Source organism: Sinocyclocheilus rhinocerous, unplaced genomic scaffold (assembly GCF_001515625.1).
Source record: "Sinocyclocheilus rhinocerous isolate Xijiao unplaced genomic scaffold, SAMN03320098_v1.1 scaffold8, whole genome shotgun sequence".
Lineage (NCBI taxonomy): Eukaryota > Metazoa > Chordata > Actinopteri > Cypriniformes > Cyprinidae > Sinocyclocheilus > Sinocyclocheilus rhinocerous.
In genome coordinates this window covers 2,808,444-2,831,265 of record NW_015666800.1, presented here as the reverse complement: position 1 = coordinate 2,831,265, position 22,822 = coordinate 2,808,444, and the positions used below count along the sequence as shown (strand labels likewise).

Sequence of the window (22,822 nt, the reverse complement as noted above, 5' to 3'; positions counted from 1 at the left end):
TAACTCCCGACCCCCGGGGGCTATCCACGCGGGGGTGGTCTCATTCGAAAGAGGGCCTTGAGACGTACACTCGATTCGCGTTCGAGAGGGTTCCTCGAGCTGAAGAGTCCCCCGAATTTGGTGCGGATTCGCCGCGCCATTACGGAGATAGGGCCGTTCAAAGTTTCAATGGTTTTCCATAGATTTAAGCTTTAAAGCGTTTCATCCAGGTCGCCAGAAGCAAACAATGGAGCGCGCTCTGCTGGACAAACTAAGTAATTACACCATTTCAAGCATTTTATCTGCATTATATGTTCTGTAAAAAAAATGTTCATATCAGCGGCATATTCGCCGATACAGGCTCATATCGGCCGATAATGTCGGCAAAACGAAATATCGGTCGGGCTCTAATAATTATGTTAATGTAAAACTAAAAAGTTGGGAGTAATAATGTGCAGAAAAATATGTCCGTTTATATTACCTCTTTCTTCTCATCCTTATTTGGCTCAAATTCAGCATCCCCTGGAGAGATGCAACTATTTTCTTCTCCATCATCACTACATGAAAAAAGGATTAAAAGTTTCAAATATGACATTTCCTTTTCAACATATTCTAAAAATAAATCATGCTAGCATTCCATGACAGCACAACTCATCTTTGACCAAGACTTTTAAAACCAAAGAAAACACAAAAGGAGATAGCAAACATCCTATTAATATCTTCATGCCATAGCTGACCTCTCCTCTCTGTCTCTCTTCTGTTTGCGCGCATGGCGGTCCATCACACTCGTTTTGCTGCGCGTTTTCTTCCACGAGTAATAGAATCTAACCAGGCTTGCAATTGACTTGTCTGGAAGCTGGAACAAAAAAAAAAACTTGTTTGTGATGGAAATTATTCATGATCAAAGCTGACACAGATTCAGTTGTAATTTAGTCAAAGTGTTCAAATTTAGGACTTTACAGAACCCATTTGGTCTTCATATGCACCAGTGACTGTCCATTAATGAGCTGAATTTCTGAGGCACCTTATGATTGGTTGTCACTTCAATACGGGAAGATGCTGCTTCTCTCAAGTGCATGTTTTATTTTAATAGTGAGAGTGGGTTCAGCCATCTCACTTACCATCTGCTGGATGCGGTGAAACGTCTTTCCATGAAAGCTGAAACCCTGTTCAAACAGCACCTTGTCTTCAACTGTCCACTCATCTGGAAAAGGGGTGAAGTTGGGGAGATCTGCCAAAGATTTTTCAATGTTGTGTTTGTGCCAAAACAGCATGCCCAATGCCTGTTAAATACAAAAAGCCACGTCATGAGACTTGAATGAAAAAAAGACTTTAAAAGACGACTTATGTTTGACACTCTAAAACTGTAACTACAGGAAACATTCAACTAATGCAGTAAAGAATAGTCTACCTTATCTTGTGAGTTACAACAGGTTACATAAAAAGAATATTGAAAATCTCTGATTGTGCTTAGTGTCTACAAAATATATTGTTTCCTTTAGAAAAAAGTAAAACTTTCAAGTTCATAATTTTCACTGCAAAAAAACAAGCATAGATTTCAAACATAACCATTTTACCTGCTCCATATTGTACCCATGTTTTTCTTTGGCTATTGCAATATACTCATCCACTGCAACAACAAGAAAAAAAAAACAATCATCAGAATATAACTCAAAAAATCTAAAACTAAAAACCCTTGAAATATAAACAATTATTTCACACATAAAATACATTTCTTCATAGATTGAATGACATATCTAATACAACAAAATTATTTCCTCCTATATTATAGCCTTCTCAATGCTTTTGAATGCTTGATTCAAGCCAACATTTAAACATGAAGTCTTTAAATCCTGTCCCACAAGAGGCACCAAACAGAACTGAAAAAACAATGACTATTTGGAATAGCATACTATCAAACTACTAATATTCTATGCAAATTGTAGAATTGATGTGTATCTCACATTCGAAAACTTAATACAAAACAAAAAGTATTATACAGTAATAGGCAGCAAGTGCTCCATTATAAACACAATCTGTTTGAATATTCATTGGCTGCATCTGCACAAGCCTCTTGTCTTCCATTGGTTGGACAAACATTTCAGCGCTAGACTCAAATTATGCCATTTCGGGCTAATCTGCACACTCAAACGGATCAATTTTTGGGGGGGGGGGATCACACTACAAATGGTTCTCTGTATTATGCTGGGAGAGTAGAAAGTATTTTATCATCAAAAAATTACACGCTTCAGCTTTAAATTTAAGTATTAGAATACCACTGGGTGACATGATAAAAAATGAGAAAGAATGCCAATATTTAATTTAAAAACGTAATAATCACTTGAATCTAGCTTGCGCTCACTGTTGTAAACAGAAGTAGTTCCGGGGGAATGACGTATGAGGTCGGCTTTGCGCAAACAGCTTGAAAGATCAAAGACAATTTTTTATATAACTCCGACTGGATTCGTCTGAAAGAAGAAAGTCATATACACCTAGGAGGCCTCGGGGGTGAGTAAAACGCAGCCTAATTTTCATTTTTGGGTGAACTAACCCTTTAACTGTTGTCATATTTATACAGCCAATTAACATCCTCATAAATGACTCACATTTGGGCTCTGGTATACTTGGATTTGGAAACCACACCAGCATTCCCAGATTATCTCTCTCTTGGCTTGCCTTTGCTACCTCTGATGAGAGAGAGAGAGAGATTAGCAGATTAAACAAGAAGCATCCATCTTTCAAATTATTGTTACTACTAATAACTTTTGAGTTTTTTTTTTTACTCAAAGAAGCCTTTGTAGCCTTTTTCTACAAAGATTTTAATAAATCCAAGAAACCAAATCTTTTGATATTTAGGTAAAAAGGACATGTAATTCCTGGTTGTAATTGTACAATTGTCCAATGTAATTGTAGTTTAGTAAACTAAATAAATCAAATCAGAATGAAGATTTATTTTAAAAAATATGCCTGATGAATGCTGTTCTCTTAACAAATATACAGTCAATGATTGACACATCAGGTGCTCATTATCATCACCTCAAGTTTCAAACAATAGTCAACCACCTAAAGTTTATTTCATTTTTTGTTTGTTTGTTTTAGCATCTTTTTCATAACTACAACAGACCACTTTTAATGTAGGTTACCAGCGAGACAAAAAATGAAAATTCTATTCTTGCTGAACATGAAGTGCACTGAACGAACAAACTGTTCCGGACAGTGTTTGAGGCTATTACGCAATCCACCCTGTGTTGTCAATGAACCTTCCAACACTCAAAATCCACAAACCGGTATCATAATCGGGAACAACTGCCTGATACTGCGGTCCAACTCGCATCCCTCCTGCACCTTGTGAGTGACAAAAGAACAAATAATATGAACTGATTACATTCATCAAAAGTGTATGAACTTGTGAGGAGCGACCGAGGCTACCACCATGACTTACCATGCTCGTCATCACTTGAGGAACCCGAACTTCCTTCCTCCCATGAATTGTTGCTGTTCCCATTTGAAGTAAAACTTTTGATCGGATTATTCACAGAGTTTCTACCCCTTCTTTTACCCGATATCTCAGCGGTGCCCTTCTCTAACATCGCAGGCATATTGACAGCGAACGCAAAGGTGCTTGAAAGAACTTGGGCTCGCTGGCTGCTCGCTATAGCTAAGCTAACTCCGCTCAACTGCTCTGATCTGAAACAAATAACACACCGTCCTGCACTGATGCAAACTCCCCCAACTGGCAATACAGAGTTACGAACAATTAAAAAGGTGCATCGAATGCATAATATTTCCCCCAGTCGTGTTAATAAGTTAAGTTTAGCTTTGGAGGCAGATAAAAGCACATACGGCTGCAGTGCTAGCAGTGCGGCTGATCTAGCGTTAGCTCTCTCGCTCTCTCTCTCTCTCTCTGATTGACCTGCTTTAGCTAACGTCAGTTCCTCTTCAAGGCAGAAATTCAAACTTCTTATGCATACAAAAAACAAGCTATTTATTTTCTCCAGACCAAGCGTCGAAGCAGTGTTTGTCTAGCAAACATCAATGTGCATGAAAAACTCTAGGCAATACGCAGTTGCATCAGCTGGCACTCCGTACTTGTGGACTGGTTTAGTGAAAAGCATCAATGCATTAGTAACCATGATCTCCCACTATAGCAAATAGTGGAAGATCCCCCTCAAATCTGATATTCTTGATGCTGTTTTGCTGCACTCCATTACCCACCGCACTGCTTCATAAAACTCAAAAGTCAAAGTGGGAGAGTTATCAAATTAGAACATGTGTGGCTTGCACTTAAATGTGTTTATAGGTCATGGTTAGGACAGTCATGTAATAAAACTAAAATAGTATTTATTTTAACTTCTAGTTGAACTATTTTAATTTTAGTCCTTTAATCTGCTTTTGGACAAGAAACCCTCAAGTGTCAGGTGTGCTCAAAAAGTAAAAAAATAAAAATGATATCACTTACTTTCTACATTCATTACAATGTTCAAGACATGGCAGCATTTTTGTCCATTGACATGTTAGTATCTAGTAATTACATACTACATATTTATGAGACACCAAATCTTTAAAATAAAATCTAGAAAATCTTAAGACTAAAATGATAATAGTAACAAATGGAATGCACAATTGTCTAAAAAAAGAGGCTTATTGTCTCTTCAGACTAGTATATATTGATAATAGGAAAACTGCAAAAGAGTCCAGTAAGTATTTGAATAGTTACTTGTAAATACATTTCCAGTGTCTAAAGAAAAGTTAATAGTAAAACTAAAATATAATAGTCAATATTGGATTACTTACTAAAAATTAAAATATTAGTTATTAGATTTAGATCAGAATTTAGAAGGAATAAATGTTATTTAATGTGATGCTCATATGCCTTCTGTATCATTGTAGTCTCATGTAATTCGAGGTGCATCTGTCCAAAAACTAGTCATCAGGACATCTGTGCCTGTAGCACTGCACAATCTTTGTCTCATTGTTCTGGAAGTACTCCTAAAATATATATTTTTTGTCATGCCAAGTCTACATTGTGTTTCATGGTGGCATCTCAAAATAAATAATTGTTTTTATTACAGATTTAGCGAGATCCTACTGAGATCCTGAACTCTGGTGGGATGAACAGCTTAAATATAGCACACAGCTGCAAATGAATCTGTAGTGTAAAATGTATTTAACAATATTCTGAATAATTAAATCCAAGCACCTGTCAAATCCAAACAGTATTTTTTATTATTTTTTGCAGTAATATGTCTATTCAGAATTGCTACACAGGCTGTAATTACATGTTATTACATCTGATTACGATTCATCTGATCCCCTGAACATAATTAGAGAAAAACTGATAATATTTTTAAACCGATTTAAGTGTCCAGGATTTGCAGAAACTGTTTGTTTTAAATAATAATAAAAAAGTAGCGATGGTTCAATGTAAATCATGAGAAATTATTAAATGATAAACTATCTTTGTTTTTCTTTGTTTTTTTAAAGCAATCATAATACTTATCCGCTAGATGGCGGACGTGTTCCTCAACACATCTTAGTCATCCTCCTTAATGAAGTTTCACTTGACTACTGCAGTTCATTTCAACATTTCCCATAGCGTCTGGAGTCGTAAACCAGATTATCGACCAGTTATATTCATTTTTACTTCTACATACTTTACCCTTCACTTCTTCAAAAGAAAAATCTCAACTTCAAAAAAAAAATCTTAATTGTGCATATATACAATTAATATAACCTCAAGGAAACACTTAATCGTTCACCCATAATTATAAACTTTTTCAGGATGCCATGATAAACAGTTCAGGTAGATCACCCCGTGCAAAGAGCGCATGGCTCGGTCTGTGAAATATTATGTAACAAGACTCGCGCTGAATGTACTGAATGCGCGAGGGTCACTCGATAGCGCCCAAACATACGCACACACGCGTTCTAAACTAATAAGGAAAAGCTGGAGGCACTTTGTACCCTGGTGACGTGCGCTAGCGTCCAATGGCAAAGAGCGCAGCGATATGCGCAAACCTGCCCAGCATATATAAACTCTCGGCTGAGTTTGTAGTGGGGTTTGAAGGCGGGTGAACGGTTTTAGAATTATCGTACGAAATACAGCCTTATTTTTTTTATTTATTATTCCACCTGGCCTCCTGGGTTACATATTTATATTCTCACACATGTTTCAGTATCAGCTCTGGCTGCACTGAATATCCAGGTAAAAGCCGTTAAATCGTAATTTTAAATCCAAACAGCCCCCCAAAAACGTTTGATATAACAGCGGAACTCACAATGCCTTTGTATCTGGGGATGTACGAGAGCCGCGCGGATTATAAATCCCCTAAACAATGCCAAAAAAACTCATTTGCATTTTATCAGGCTGTACGGGACCTGTTGCCGGTGTGGGTCCTGGAGGACATGCGGACAATCGAGGTGTTTCATTGGGAAGATGACGGACAGGCATGCGCGTACTCCCCGTCGGAGGCGTTTCTGTACGCGCTGGTACATGATCACCAGCAGTACGCGCGTTATTTACTCAACAGGTTCTCCACCCGCGCACTGGAGATGCCCAGCAGAAGTGTCTGCTGCTGCCAGGCATCCACCACACCGCACCTGGCCATAGCCGTTCGCTACAACCGCATCAACATCCTGAAAATGATCATGGCCACCATTAAAGACTTTACAGACTGCGAGAGAAGGAGCTACCTGAACCGTCAGGGATGCGACCACACAGACGGCAGCAAGACCGCGCTGCATCTCGCGTGTGATCTGGTGCGTCCCGAGTGCTTGATACTGTTGCTGGGTCATGGCGCGTGTCCTTACGCAACGGACCTGACAGGGAACACCCCCCTGGACTGTTTACTCAGCCAGATCTGCCAGAGTGACTTTGACATGCGGACGAAGCGCATCTGCCTCGGCTACCTCATTTTATTCATGCCCACATTTCGCTTCCAGATGAAGAGACAGTTGCAGGACAATGCCGATGTGTGGAGGGCGCTCATAGGAGAGCAGGCCTTCCAGTGGCTTTCAGGAACATCACCCCCTTCACTGTTCGTTCAGGCCATGCAGAAGCTCAGCCAGTCCATTCCCACAGACCAGCTGGACTCACTGCCGGACTTCCTGAAACCCCTGGACTTCAGACTGGAACAAGCCTAATGTGCACAACTGGAAATGTAATAAAGTACATTGTCTGACTCAATTGTTTCTTGAAATATTCAGGTGTGATTATATGTGCAAAGCTCTGTAAATATGTGAATAGTTTGATGTCTTATAGTCACATTGTGAAAGACACTGTAAAATTATTCAAATATATATATTTTTTGCATTTGTTGCCTTGGAGCTTAATATTTCAGATTCAGTTCATTCAAGGTGCATCTTTTGTCTTATGAATCAAAAAATCACAAGACATCCTCTCTGTCTTCAATGTGAACACTACCAGTGAAAAGTCTGAACATACATGCTCATCTTTAATAGTACTATTTTCTCCATTTTAGAATGAACTAATTAATAACACTAATTAAAGTATTTGCAGTAAGTACGATTAAGCAAAAAGCTAAACATGTTAAGCAAGTCAAAACTATCATATTTGAGCTTCTGAGTTTCAAAGAGCTTCATGAGGTCCATCATGCAATCCTTTTTAAAGACAAAGGAGTTCCCATGTATGCTGGGAACTTGTTGGCCCTTTTTTTTTTACTATTTGGTTTAATTCATCCATTAAAAAAAACACTAGTTGCAAAGCATTTGCCTTTATATTTTGATTTCAAGCATTTAAGCATAAACATTAAGCATTTGAGCTGAAGATCATGATAAACATACACTACTATTTGATTAACACTACAGTAAGATAGTAATATTGTGAAATATTATTACAATTTTAAAATAACTGTTCTTTCAGTTGTGCTGCTTAATATTTTTGTGAAAACTGATACCATGGTGCATTTTTTTCAGGATTCTTAAATGAAATAACAGCATTTATTTGAAATATAAATCTTTTATAACATAAATGACTTTACTGTCACTTTTGAATAAAAGTATTAATTTCTTTTTAAAAAATCATAAGAACTTTTGAACGGTAGTGTAAATTCAAGTGCATCCGAACATTTGGTAGTGTACATCATCCATAATATCACATTGTTGCAAATAGACCCCAAAATGCAGCGACACTTTCTGTAAACATTTTATTTGGAAGTTTGTCATGACTAAGCATGGAGTAAAGATTGCAGAGGTTAAGTCATAGTTTAATATGTGAGTTCATATTTAGCTGCATCACCACTTAAACCCCACTGGCTTAGCATTACATGCCCAGTGTACCACATTTATCACTTAATCTGATTTACAATATGGTCTAAGTGCAAAACGGAAACTAGTAGGGCAGAACAGGCCAAAACAATGGCAAATGTAACAATAGCTAAAACAACTTGCAGCAATGCTTACATGGTAATTTCAATCTATCTGCATATGAAGCCTTACTGAGGTGTAAAAATCTCAAAAAAGGAAGAATAACAAACACTTCACAGTCAGACACTAAAGAGAGAGGAGAGGAAATGATACATCAGTCAGACCTAGCACTGAATTCATATTTAGTTATCTATGATAGATTACTCATCAAGATGTGTTCTTTATATGGACGTATATGAAGAATGCTCGTCCAGCATTAATATACAGTATTTTTCCATAACAGACTATGATAGATTCTATCAACCTCTATCAAGTAATAAGTTCAAATAGTTTTTTTTTTCTGTTTTAGTAGTTAAAAGTCAAACCGCCCTTTTAAAATATCTCACATTAAACTGCAACACGTCGCTGGTGTAGACAAGAGGCAAGTCAGAGACCATGCTCTCTATACGACTCACAGATATGTGACAAATTCTACCATGATTGTACTCCTGTCAAGTATTTAACAAGGTACAAGTGTATTTACAGATAAAGCTGAATCCCTTCTTCAACTAAAGCAAACTTATGCCTAGTTCCCTTTCATATGACAATCAGATATATATATATATATATAAACACCCTACCTTTCCAAATGCACTCATGTTTATTAGTCTGAACTATATTGTAGCATATATTTCTTGTACCTATAATGATAATAAAATGTGTTTGGTCAAATAAGAGATCATTTACATAATCTATCCCTCTAAAGCATTAGACTAGCTATAAACAGATTCACACTAAACATTTCCCTATGTTGTGAGCAAAGTGCATTAGGATACACTACCATTCAAAGGTCTTTTACGCTCAACAAGGCTGCATTTATTTGATCAAAAACACAGTAAAACAGTAATATTCGGAAATATTCTTACAATTTAAAATAACTGTTTGCTATTTTTTTTTTTTATATTTTAAAATGTAATTTATTCCTGTGATGGCAAAGCTGAATTTGCAGCCATTACTGCAGCCTTTAGTTTAGTGTCGCATGATCCTTCAGCAATCATTCTAATATGCTGATATGCTTGCTCAATAAACATTTCTTTTTATTATCAATGTTGAAAACAATTGTGCTGCTTAATATTTTTGTGGAAACTATGATGAATAGAAAGTTAAAAGAAAAATAAATATTTGAAATCGGAATCTTTTGTAACATTATAAATGTCTTTACTGTCACCTTTGATCACTTCAATGCATCCTTGCTCAAAAGTATTAATATCTTATAAAATAAAATAAAAATCTTACTGAACCCAAACTTTTGAATGATAATGTATAAACGGAACCTCCTTCTTAAATCAATATGAGTTAAAAAATAATAATAATAACTGATCTAACCATGCATGTAGATATTAAAACTTAATAAATAATGTGCTGGATAAAACAAAATGGGGAAACAATTTCAGGTCATAAGGTGCACAAGGAATTAAAAAAACACACCCCCAATAGAGTGTATTATTTCAATTTCAATAGAGCGTAATATACTCATAAGAATTTGAGCAACATATAAGGGTGAGTAAATGACAGAATTTTCATTTTTTTTAGGTGAACTACTCCTTTAAGAAGAAATAAGTAAAGTGCCTAGAAAGAAATTTCACAGAACAGTGATTCTGGGATGATTTGACACAATTTGTGGCATCTAAATCACCTCCCACTCTTCCTCCAGCTCCTCTCCACTCAGAGAACCCACGTTGCCATGGTTTTTGCTCCTATTGTTTTGTAGAGTCTTGGTAAGGCGCTGGTTGAGAGCACCAGTAGGAGCAACCGCCCACAGTTCATCCATCGGGGTCACTGCAAAAAACAGCTACTTGGTCAGTTTTTATCATTTATGTATGCAGATGTTCATTTCATCATTAACCGATTCTAAACACTCACCTGCAAGCCAGCTGACCAGTCCTGGGATCTTCTTCCAGTAGTCTCCAGCTGGGTTCCTCTCTGTAATGCCGTATCGACGTGCCACTTCACCATTAGAAAGGCGAACCCAAGCGGTCCTCATACTTAGAACCAGTTGCCTTGCCTGTAGTCCTACAGTTTGGAAAAAAAATACTTGAACCAACAACCAGTCAAACAAGTTCCTGCTCTAATTAAAAATCTATGAAAATGACTTGAGGAATAATAAAGTCTGAATACAAGAATAATAAAAACAGCGAATGAGATTATGTAATGAAGGTATACCAGGAATGTGCTCCCAGGCAGTTCCAACAGGCATCTCCTCAGTGATGCCGACGCGCACATGCACATTGCCTCTGTTGTCCAGCGCCCACAGCATGCGGTCATTAGGACTAGTCTGAATTTTCACCAGATGAAGGCCAGCAGGCTGCTCAAAGAACACATGAGAATAAGAGAAGTGTATAAGGCTGGTGAAATAATCACATGGTGTTTTCCAAGGGCCAAATTTATCCCTCACTGGTCATGATAGTAACGGTTCATCAAAAATAATGGTTACTGTAAACTAGAATTTTCAGTATGGAATCAGTATTCAGCTGGTCAGTTGTAAACAAATGTGACTGATTTGAATTTTTTTTTTAAAGAATTTAAAGACATCAAATTTGATACTAATTTCACATAAATTATAATAATGGTTTGACAACAGTTCAAAGGTTTGGAGTCAGTAAGTTTTTATAAGGTCTCTCTTGTGCTCGCCAAGCCATTTATTTGATCAAAAATATAGTAAAAACAGTAATACTGTGAAATATTATTGCAATTTAAAATAACTGTTTTCTATTTTAATATATTTTCAAATATAAGTTATTCCTGTGATGGCAAAGCAGCTGTTTCTCCAGTCTTCAGTGTCACATGATCCTTCAGAAATCATTCTAATACGCTGATTTGCTGCTCAAGAAACATTCCTGAATATCAATGTTGAAAACAGTTGGGCTGCTTAAAAGTTTTGTGGAAACCCTAATACGTTTTGATTGATTTGTTAAATTCACTGATGCGTATAAAGTCCAAAAGAACAGCATTCCTTTTAAAAACCGAAATCTTTTTGTTACAAAAATGTATTTACTGTCACTTTTGATCAATGTAATGTATCTTTGCTGGATAGAAGTATTAATTTCATTAAAATAAATCTTACTGACCCCAAACTTTTGAACATTTGAGTTTTTAAAATGGTTGTATGAGCTGAAACTGCATTACAGTTAGGATTTTGCAGTCAGTACAGTCATGTCAAATGCTTGTTTACCTGTTCGGGAGGTTCGATGCAGATCCAGGCAGGGAGCATCATGCTAGGGTTCAAAGGTTGAGTTCCAACCCGAAAATACACCATTCCATTACGATCACATGCCCAAATATTTTGACTGCCACAAGACAAACTGAGAAACTTCACGTGTCCTGTGAGGAAGGAACAGAGAGAGCAAAAGAGAGATTTCCCATGTCACCATGATATTCCAGTGAAATATGAGGTTCAGAGAATGAACATCCCATTAATGTAAGACTCAGGGATTTTTTTCATCAACTAAAACTTGTATCACTTAAAAAAATAGCACACCTTTGATCAATATACCATATGATTGGTCATATTTATTGCTGTAAACAACATCAGATGAGTTACACACAGAAGTTTTGAAAGGTTCATTTTAATTAGTCCCACGTAGCCAGACCTTCAGAGTTCAGACTGACGGCAGAAGGTCTGGGAACCTTTGCCGCTTTGAATGGCAAGGACTGCCCAAGAGGCCATATGACTGACAGATAAAGCAACCAATCATGTTTTGTTTTGTGCCGCGTCATGTTTAGGGGTGTGGAAATGTCTCCACAATAACACACTGGTGTGTAAAACTCTTGGACGTATTTTAAAGATTCTATGCCGCGAACTGTAAATATTTCACATGCTTTTGAAAATCCAGCATTTAGTTGACCCTGATAAGCGCTCATTGTCACAGTTGTAAACACGACGGCTTTCTTCTAACATGAGGGGGTTTGGCGTCACGGCATATTTGTTTCCAGGCGGAACGTTAAAGAACACAACACACACGTCTCCCGGAAATCCTGTATAATTCAACCAATCCAATGACGACTTCGAAACTCCCGAAGTGTTTCCAATTTTGTGTGCCGTATGCATCAGACGTTCAGCCAGCGGTCTGTGGGCGTGACGTCTGAGGCTGAGACTACATTTTAATAGACTTTAAACGTGTTGAAATTCCTTAAATAACTCACTGTACCTGGAAATATTCTGCAGTCACAATCCATCTGATGGTGACTGATAAAATGGACTGTGACCTTGTGCAGGGTGTCTGAGTCTACAGCATACATCATATCTAGCACCATTTCACTAATGTATATGTCATGGACATCCAGGGCCATTTTTCCAGACTCTTTAAGAGACTGGGGGACTCTAGAACTGTACAGAGGTCTGGTCTGTACACTATGATATGATAGGGAAACCTTGAAATGACATTTATACGTCACGGCACGTAATGAGGGTTTTGTTGAGGACTTAGATAGCAAATCTTAACATAACATGTGATACACTAGCACACATTCTCTCCTTTTACAGCTCATATCGTCTGTCACACTTTCCATGACAGTGTTCATTTCGCAGTGTGATTACATATCTACTGAGCAATATAAATGATCAAAACACTATTTAATATTTACACTACAGCACAAAAGTTTGAGGTCAGTAAGAGGTTTTATTTTTTTATGAAAGAAATACTTTTATTCAGCAAGGATGCATTAAACTGATCAAAAGTCACAGTAAAACATTTATAATTTTATAAAAAACATATTTTAAATAAATGCTGTTCTGAAAAAAAAAGTTTCTACAAAAAAAAAACAACACTACAAACATTTTCAACACTGATAATAATAATAAGAAATGTTTCCTAAGCACTAAGTCAGCATATTAGAATGATTTCTGAAGGATCATGTGACACTGAAGACTGGAGTAATGACTGCTGAAAATCCAGCTTTGCCATCACAGGAATAAATTACATTTAAAAATATATTAAAATAGAAGACGCTTAATTTAAATTGTAATAATATTTCTCAATATTACAGTTTTTACTGTATTTTTGGTCAAATAAATGCAGCCTTAGCAATCATAAGAGAAATCTTTCAAAAATCTTACCGACCCCAAACTTTTGAATGGTACCGTATATATAAATATATATACAGTACTGTTAAGATAAAAATTAAGATAAAAGTATTGGGACACTTTCTGGTTTTCAAACAAATAATAGCTAAAAACAAAAATTATTAGAAAATGTCTAACATACTTTTTTTCCCACCTAGTTCAATACTTTTATATAAATTAAATTAATTCCTTTTTCAGATGTAGCTGTTTAAATATAACTCTCACTCAATGCAAAACAGAAAAACTTGAAATCTACGATTGATGTGCTGTTTCACATTCTTTCACTGAGTTAGTACGAAACACACCTATCTACCAAATCAATGCAAAAAAAAATACATTGTGAGTGCCTGATGAACACAATGAATGAAAACAATAGATTGCTTAGATGTCGTCACACCCGTGGCCTTTGGCCGCAAGAGCTCTTTACACACTGCTGATTAATTACCAACAGAACAAGATGAAGCGGTTCACCGGATGGCCTTTTTCTAAACCATTAGTGTGTTTCTGCTGTAGCATTTTAAAAGTTTACCTGAAACGAGACAACTCAATGAGAACAAATGCCACAAGACATTTAACACAGACCAAGGTTTGAGAGACGAACCAGTATTTCAAGATGCTTTATTAGACCAGATGAACTCCAATAACGTGGTCCATAGGCCGGAGTCTAAAAACACTGAAAACATCATGTTTCTAGTCTGTACCCGATCAAAAAATACTCATAGATCCAGGACTAGCCCCAGACTCATCTTTCACATTGCCGCCCACACAAAAACAACCCGAGACGGACAGGGCTACAGCTGTTCCATCACATGGCTCTGCCTATTTGTGTCTCCATCCTGTCACATCACAAACACACGCACACGCACACACAGACACAAAACACACACTTGTGCTCAATAAACAAACGCCTTCCATTGACTGCATTGAAGTGCAAGCCATGTAATTAAAATATGTCTGATGTAATCAGATTAGATAAGCCTGCATTGTCATTTCAATGGAAAGCTGCATTGACTGCATTTGGGATTTGTGAACTTGTGTCTTGTTACCAAATTCACTGATTAAATGTGTGTTTAATGCATTCCTAAAGCCTAATCTCTGCAATATTCAATACTAAAGGACTGATATCTTCCTCTCATGACCTTTGATAGTTAGCTTACCGGCTTCATTACAAAACATGTGTTATGCAAGAACCACCTGCTTGAATTAAAAATATAAACAGCACCCCTAGCAACAGGCGGTTATGATACACAAAACCATGGCATGCTATTTAACCTGCTGGAACCTCAACATTCCAAGAAATGGAAATGAAGACAATAAAGTGAAAGCTACAGGGGTTTAGTAGGAGTATAGCTTCAGTGGAAGTGGGAGTGGGCTGGTTATATGTGAATATGACATAAGTAGGTCAGAGGCAGACCACGTGGACAGCCAGGAGGAGACATGGTAATCTGAACTAGGGACAGAAACAGGGGAGGGTCCTCAGCAAGGTATGCCCAACATGCGTCATTCTGTCACACATGACCTGCGTATATGGCACTTGAGACCTTGAGGAGCAGCGACATTTGAGCAAATTATTTAAATCATGTGTCAGACACATCATCATAAGGACGACTATTAAGTGCTATCTAATGCATACGTGAGTGAATGCAAAAAAAATACAATTCTAGTAGACAGTTCTCCTAATGTCCAAAGACCTTTTTGTGAGGATCATTTTAGTTATTAGTAAAAAAAAAATTTTTTTATCAAAAGTGACAGTAAAATCTTTTATATTACATTTCTTACTAAAAAAATCCATATAAAAAAAAATTCTGTTCTTTTAAACATTCTACTCAATGAACACTGAAATGTATCACAATTTCCATAAAAATGTTAAGCTTCACAACGGTTTTCAACATTATAATAATAATGTGAAATAATAATCACTGAAGACTCTGAATGGCTGCTGAAAATTCAGCTTTGCAAGGATAAAATTTGTAATAATGTTTCACAATATTACTGTTGTTACTGTATCTTTGATCAAATAAATATAGCCCTGCTGAGCATAAGAAGCATTTAAACTTTCATACGGTAAAGAAAAATCTCATTCTCATTTCTACAATGGAAAAAAAAACAATAATCTATTATTTAAATTGTAATGGTCATATTAGTTTCACCACTAATGATTTAAATAAAAAATAGGAATTTCAAAAAACATGTAATGAGAATGGGGGGGTGCTTAATTGAAAACAATGTCACAAATGCGAATTCTTTTCTGCATTCTACATTTTTTTTGGTGTTCTCACATTACAAGAGTTTAAATTTAGCCGGCATGTGATCCACTGATAAAGCTATTGTCAATGGAAAGAAAATTCTCTCACCAAGCTGGCTGAGGTCCAGTAATGTCCAGTGCATTCCTGTGGAACAACTGGCTGATAAAGTGCGGATGTGGACACGGCCATAGTGATCTAAACCCCACAGAGCGTCACGACAGGCAGAGAGCTGTACCATCTCTATGTCTGGGGGAAACTGTATGGTGAAGGGCCGCATCTGGAGGTTTTTGTCCCAGATACAGAACAGGTCTTTCCTGCTCTGGCCTAACCATAGGAAACTCCCTGTGGAGACATCCGCGAGATGAACAAACATGCTTGAATATACAGTTTTTAATTGTGTGCAATATTTAATTGCTTCTGCACGACAACAGATACTGCACGGGTGTGAATGTGAAGAGGAAGACAGGATTTCTACATACCCTCTTTAGCTGGAACAGCAGAGGAGAACACAAAGGCCCATTTTGTGGCAGAGGCTGTTCCTCTGGGTACAATACTCTTCCAAAATGTCCCTGCATTAAGATGAACATCACTATAAAAATAATGACATTTTCAAACAAGAACCAATCAAAAGGTCCTCAGTCAATAGAAAAGCATATTTTGGTTCTAAGCCACCATGTTTCCCATGCTCAGTTTGTCATACCGATGAGGCTGCCTTTGGCAACGTGAAACTCGTTGCGTCCAGAAGCAATCCACACGCCACTGGTGCTGACACTGATGAGGCTAGGCTGGCACTGGGAGTGCTGGGAAAGGAAGGCCACACGCAGACGTTCAGCAACCCGCTCAACTGGAGCTCTGGTGGCTGTGGCGACAGTCTGTGTGGCCTGGATCAGAGTCTGGAAAAGACTGCCCTGATCAAACACCACATAGTCTGTGATGCTCACCTAAATGAAAAAGTAATGCAGACAAAAAGATGTTAATTGTTTTGATAAATCTGAAACATTTCTGCCAGGAAGCAACATCTTCCAAGCAATGAGCTTTTGGAATAATTAGCATTTTTACACAAAATGTCTGATTCATCTACAGAAAAGGTGTTAAACACACAGCATACAGGCAGAAAATCTGACCAGCTCTAGAAGAGGATATATCGTGCATGCATATATTACATTTATGTACCTGCCACCAGTGGTCATCTTCACCCTGGGGATTTTTAGCCGTGACCCCTGTTCTGAACCATAAGTTGCCACTGGTATCAAATGCCCAGACTGTGTTATTCTCACCCAGAGCAATACAGATGGGTTCAAGACCTTGGCTCTCACTATGGACACACAAACACATATCTCAATGCTTAAATTTATTTCTACAGCAAAAGCTAGCATTAAAAATTTCTCATTTATCCACAATATACATCAATAACAGGCCTTTAAAAATGTTTTATTAGCATTAGCATAACTTGCACAGTGTTAGGGTTGGCAGGCCATAAATCAAATATTCATAAATCAAAATGTTCCTCACAGGACTATGTTGCCACATACAGTTGTGGTCAATTTTACATACACTTTGCAGTATCTGCAAAATGTAAATTATTTTACCAAAATAAGAGGGATCATACAAAATGTATGTTATTTTTTTAATGTAGTACTGGCCTGAATGAGATATTTCACACAAAAGATGTTTACATATAGTCCACAAGAGAAAATAATAGTTGAATTTATAAAAATGATCAAGTTCAAAAGTTTACATACGCTTGATTCTTAATACTGTGCTGTTACCTGGATGATACACAGCTGTTTTTGTTTTTTGATAGTTGTTCATGAGTCCCTTGTTTGTCCTGAACAGTTAAACTGCCAGCTGTTCTTCAGAAAAATCCTTCAGCTCTCACAAAATCTTTGGTTTTCCAGCATCTTTTGCATATTTCAACCCTTTCCAACAATGACTGTATGATTTTGAGATCCATCTTTTCAAACTGAGGACAACTGAGGGACTTACATGCAACTATTACAAAAAGTTCAAAACGCTCACTGATGCTCCAGAAGGAAACACAATGCATTAAGAGTCTGAAGGGGAAAACTTTTTTGAATTTGAAAATTGGGGTAAATTGAGGGTAAGTTATTTTGTCTTCTGGGAAACATGTAAGTATCTTCTGTAGCTTCTGAAGGGCAGTACTAATTGAAAGAAAACGATATTTAGGCAGAATAATAAAAATGTACACATCTTCATTCTGTTCAAAAGTTTACACCCCTGGATCTTAATGCATCGTTTTTTCCTTCTGGAGCATCAGAGACCGTTTATACGGGGTCATTTTTATCAATTCAACTATTATTTTGTCTTGTGGACTATATGTAAACGTCTTTTATGTGAAATATCTTATTCAGGTCAGTACTAAATAAAAAATAACATGCATTTTGTATGATCTCACTTATTTTTGTAAAATAATGAACATTTTGCAGATACTTTTGACCACAACTGTATATATAAACTTATTTAAACATACCTAACCTATTGAAAATATATGTACACTTTACATAAATACCATACATGTACTTTAAACCAACACATTTGTTATGTTATAAACATTGTTTGTAATGCAACATAGCACACATATTTACAAAAAATAGCATACTTCCGATTTGCAAAATAAGGTGGACACAACTTTGACACTGCAACTTGGTGGCAACTTGATGTCCTGAAGTAAAAACCAGTCCAGAACCATTGTTTTATTTATTCACTATAGTGAATTTGCTATCAGCTAAGAGAAAACCAAGCTGACAAACATACCTGACGGTGTCATACTTCCAGTGCTCCCCCTCTGCACAGTAGCTGCTGAGACCCTCTCTGTAAAACACACCCCTCTGCTCACTCAGTGCCCACACCACACTGCCACGTGCTGCTATCTGCGTCATGGGGCATGGACAGTCCACCTTCACTGACCGCGCACATGGCCTGTCCACACACAGCCCTGAAGACACACATAGAGCAACAGTATTCATCAGCTGATTACACTACAACAGTACACCTTCAGCTGATTTATGCATATTTTCATGGTTATAATTCCCAATGAAACCAGAAACTGCTACTAGTGAACATTTTAGTAATATGTTCACAGTACTGTAGCTAATGACCTCTACTGGATTGGTAAGGGGTCATAAAGGGATGATAAGGCTTTAACAGAGCTTTAAGGTAACGGGCACAGCCAGCAAGAGTTGATTATGCTCTTCATCATTACATACCAAAGCAGAGCCCAGCCCAAAGTTCAATTGGCTGCTCTTTTCCATTCAATTTTACACTGTAGTATAAATCAGATTTTGTCAGTTAATAAAATTTTTTCAAGTCATATGGACCACTTTAATGATGGTTTTATGGTGCTATTGCATCCTTTTGATCTTTGAAACTCATCAGCTCACATGGGAACTAAATGCATAGAAAAAAGCAACTAGTGCACTTCTCCATTTGTGTTACATTGGAGAATTAAAGTCATGGGTTTCGAACAACAAGGTGAGTAAATAATGACTGAATTTTCATTTTTGGGTGAACTGTCTGTCCTGTTAACTTAAATACAATGACTTATTTTCAAGTACATGCAGCACTCTCTAGTGGTCCAATCATGAAATAACATCTCTCTGTGTGGTCTGCGGTGATATTTGTAATAGCTTTTAAGTTTAAAATACTTTCTTCTATCCCAGCTAAATAAACAATGAGTAGAATATGTCATTGTAATGTGAGAGCAGTATGGTGTGTTTATTCTCCCACACCTGTCTGTATGTACAGGTCTCCATTAGAGCGAATGATCCAGGCTGTGTCATCACCAAGTGCCACAAATGCTGTGTCGTCCAGGGCTTTGTACCAGTGTCTCTTCCCCTTGATGGTGACTTTCCCGCAAGCGTAAGCAGTCATGGTCTTCTGCTCCACCTTCCACAGCAATGAGCCTAAGCAAACACATCAGCAACAGGACGACGTTTAGTCTAGAACACCAATAACTAATATTTGCTTAAGCAGTTGTATGCTTATTTATTAACAAATCAAATCTATGCCCCTTACCTGATGGGGACAGCGCCACCTGATGGACATTTTCCTCAAACTTCTGCCAGCTCAAGCTACCATTAGGAAGACCACTACAGAAAAGGCCTCCTTTAAAGTCCAGACACCAGATATGCCTGTCCGTTACTACTAGACTGAGGATGCCACAGCCAGGCCCAGTGTAGCCCATCCAACTTTCAGCCAACTTCAAACAAAGAGAAATACATACAGAAAGAGATTAAAACATAGAACACATGACATCAATAAAATTTACAGTTATTGTGAGATTCTCACAAAGACTTTTAAAAACATTATACTGCTGATCATTCATACTTTTATTCAGCAAGGATGCACTAAATTGATCAAAAGCGACAGTAAAGACATTTATAAGGTTACAAAAATTTCTATTTTAAATAAATGCTATTCTTTTGAACTTCCATTCATCAAAATTCAGTTTCCACAAAAATATTAGCTCAACTGTTTTCAACATTGATAATAAAAATAAATGTTCATTAAGCACCAAATCTGCATATTAGAATGATTTCTGAAGGATCATGTGATACTGAAGATTGGAGTAATGGTGCTGAAAAATCAGCTTTACCATCACAGGAATAAATTACTTAGTTTATATATATATATAAAATATATGCAGCCTTAGTGAACATAATTTTCAAATTAAAAAAAAAATCTTACTGACCCCAAAATTCTGACAGTTAGTGTATATTACACAATTCTATAAATTATACAAGTAACTTTCTCCTGATCTGATACAGATCTCTGATCTGTTAGTTGTTTAGCTCTCTAACCTGGTCAGCTTTGAGGAGCTGCGTCTCTTCGTCCTCCTGCTTAGCAGATGAGCTCTGCAAGCTCAGGGCGTTCAGTCCGTCCCCCAGACTAGCACTGGATGGCACTCCATGTGCATAGATGTCCTCCTCGTCACTAGATGGTGTTGGCTCGGGTTCCGGGGAGTAACCCAGCGGCCTAATGGGATCATAAGATAAATCCAAATTAAAGTCTCCATGTAAACTCTGTTTAAAATCTTCCTCTGAATCCTTCAGGGTGTCTTTGTTCTCCTTCACATATTCCTTCATGATGTCCTGCTCATCGGCTGCCTGCATGTATGAGAAGGTACATTCCAGCAGCATGTCCACGTCAGGCGTAGCTGCAATTTGCTCGTTTTCTGCAAACACGTTTTCACTGTACACCTGACACTCCATGTCTTGTAGTGACAGTGATGTAGGGCAAGCCGGTAGGGTCTCTGCTGTTTGGTTAACTGGATCCTGAAGAGGCTCTTCGCTCTGTAAGGGCTCTGATGGGCTCTGAATGGTAAAGGCATCTGAATTGTGGGATTCTCCACAGACAGAACCACCCTGGTCAGGTGAGCCGGCACTGTGCAGGTCGAGGCTGCTGCACAGGAGGCTGGTGTGGTCAGAAGGAGGCTCGCTCATGGGCGTGTTTAGAACGTCACTGCCTGCACTGTCCTGGCTGAAAATGCTCTCTGACCAGCTGCTGCGCTCATTGACACAGGTCCCACTATCTACAGTTATACAAGAATGTATGGAGAACATCAGTGAATGGAATATAATCAAATTTACACACCACATCATGTGATACTGATCCTCTTACCCTGCCGTCTTCTCTTGCCTTTCTTCTTCAACTTGATGGCCTTGACCACCAGCTCCTGTTGGAAATCTTCTTGGGTGATGGTGCTGTATCGGCTAGAGGAGAGCTCTGAGGTGGAGGCCTCCGTGGCGGTAAACATGCCCTGCGCACTCTCCCATGAGGTGACTGAGCTGCTGCGGGACTCCATTGTACCCAAACTGGCCCACTGCTGCTCCGAGTCCTCTGCCACCTCCAGAGCCTCTACCAAATGACTGAATTCCTCAGGATGCTGCTCCTCCTGCACCTCCTCGGACTCCTCAACCCCATCATGCACCTCCCTAGAAACATGAGATAATGTGCTTGTTAATGTTTACTAATGAACTTATTAAACATTACCAAATAATTAACAGATCATTTTATGGTCATATTTTAATTCATATGACCTTTACGGACTGTGGAAAGAGGAGATGTAAAATGGTAGGAGTGGTCTAATACTGAGGAAGAAAGCATAAGAAAGATATGTATCTAAGATACAGTGGCCCCAAAAGGAGTGTGGGCACTCAGGTAATACTTAAAAATGCTTTTCAAGCAAAATATTTAAAAAAAGAAGTTTGCTGACACTTGTCAAATACATTAGAACATTTTCATAGGAAAACTCAATAATTTTTAGTGTGACATTTTTGGGGCTACTGGTTGTAGCTACCTTAAGTTTGGGGTCAATACGTTATTTTTTTATTAAGGAATGTATTTATTTTTGGAAAGAATGTAATACTTTTATTCAGCAAGGATACATTAATGAGATAATTGGTAACACTTTATAATAACTTTTTTATTAATAAATCATTAACAAGCATTATATAATCTTTAACGGATCATTAGTCAATATATATATATATATATATATATATATATATATATTCAGATAGCTAGAAACATGAGATAATGTGCTTGTTAATGTTTACTAATGAACTTATTAAACATTACCAAATAATTAACAGATCATTTTATGGTCATATTTTAATTCATATGACCTTTACGGACTGTGAATAATATATTAACATAAATAGTTTGTGAAGTGCTTAAAATGACTAATTAAGCTATTTTTTTCACAACATTTGTAAATGTAAACAAGAGCATTAGGTAATATGTTAACTGAAGTTTAATGACATTTGTATAGCATTGAAAAGTACATTAACAAATAAGCTTTTAATCATTGTATAATTTCTGTTAAAATCATTTGTAGATTTTCAAGTAGAGCATGATCATATGAATTGAAAGTTTAATGACATTTGTAATCATTTTAATTTACATTAAATAATGATCCGTTAATTATTAGGTAATGTTTATTAAGTTCATTAGTAAACATTAACAAGCACATTATCTCATATTTCCAGTTATGTGAATATATTAACTAATAATCAGTTAAGCATTTTATTTTGTTTGTTAATGATTTATTAATGAAAGTTATTATAAAGTGTTACCGACATTTGGATTG

General features: G+C 37.2%; 3 protein-coding genes across 4 annotated transcripts in view; 1 reads left to right on the top strand and 2 right to left on the bottom strand.

Annotated features, from left to right (window-relative positions):
* The window catches only part of LOC107733187 (REST corepressor 1-like), a 7,606-nt gene extending 3,417 nt beyond the window's left edge, over window positions 1-4,189 (bottom strand). Inside the window, exons 1-7 of the mRNA XM_016544734.1 lie at window positions 3,422-4,189; window positions 3,265-3,324; window positions 2,586-2,666; window positions 1,557-1,609; window positions 1,101-1,262; window positions 717-835; window positions 461-536 (exon numbers count right to left, since the gene is read on the bottom strand). Coding sequence (XP_016400220.1) covers window positions 461-536; window positions 717-835; window positions 1,101-1,262; window positions 1,557-1,609; window positions 2,586-2,666; window positions 3,265-3,324; window positions 3,422-3,578 — 708 coding nt within the window. The 5' untranslated portion in view covers window positions 3,579-4,189. The remainder of the gene's footprint in view (window positions 1-460; window positions 537-716; window positions 836-1,100; window positions 1,263-1,556; window positions 1,610-2,585; window positions 2,667-3,264; window positions 3,325-3,421) is intronic.
* A 1,827-nt stretch (window positions 4,190-6,016) lies between these two features.
* LOC107733101 (ankyrin repeat domain-containing protein 9-like) lies at window positions 6,017-7,299 on the top strand. Its single transcript, XM_016544593.1, has one exon. The coding sequence runs from the start codon at window positions 6,259-6,261 to the stop codon at window positions 7,120-7,122; it is 864 nt and encodes a 287-aa protein (XP_016400079.1). The 5' UTR covers window positions 6,017-6,258; the 3' UTR covers window positions 7,123-7,299.
* A 2,627-nt stretch (window positions 7,300-9,926) lies between these two features.
* The window catches only part of LOC107733173 (tectonin beta-propeller repeat-containing protein 2-like), a 17,673-nt gene continuing 4,777 nt past the window's right edge, over window positions 9,927-22,822 (bottom strand). The window contains exons 9-21 of one of the 2 annotated variants that reach the window (XM_016544716.1): window positions 21,352-21,631; window positions 20,532-21,262; window positions 19,747-19,930; window positions 19,461-19,634; window positions 18,487-18,667; window positions 16,885-17,026; window positions 16,412-16,652; window positions 16,191-16,280; window positions 15,820-16,053; window positions 11,576-11,724; window positions 10,567-10,708; window positions 10,267-10,416; window positions 9,927-10,182 (exon numbers count right to left, since the gene is read on the bottom strand). In XM_016544716.1, coding sequence (XP_016400202.1) covers window positions 10,031-10,182; window positions 10,267-10,416; window positions 10,567-10,708; window positions 11,576-11,724; window positions 15,820-16,053; window positions 16,191-16,280; window positions 16,412-16,652; window positions 16,885-17,026; window positions 18,487-18,667; window positions 19,461-19,634; window positions 19,747-19,930; window positions 20,532-21,262; window positions 21,352-21,631 — 2,850 coding nt within the window. In that variant the 3' untranslated portion in view covers window positions 9,927-10,030. Of the gene's footprint in view, window positions 10,183-10,266; window positions 10,417-10,566; window positions 10,709-11,575; window positions 11,725-15,819; window positions 16,054-16,190; window positions 16,281-16,411; window positions 16,653-16,884; window positions 17,027-18,486; window positions 18,668-19,460; window positions 19,635-19,746; window positions 19,931-20,531; window positions 21,263-21,351; window positions 21,662-22,822 lie in introns of both variants that reach the window. The other variant, XM_016544717.1, reaches the window with a different exon arrangement.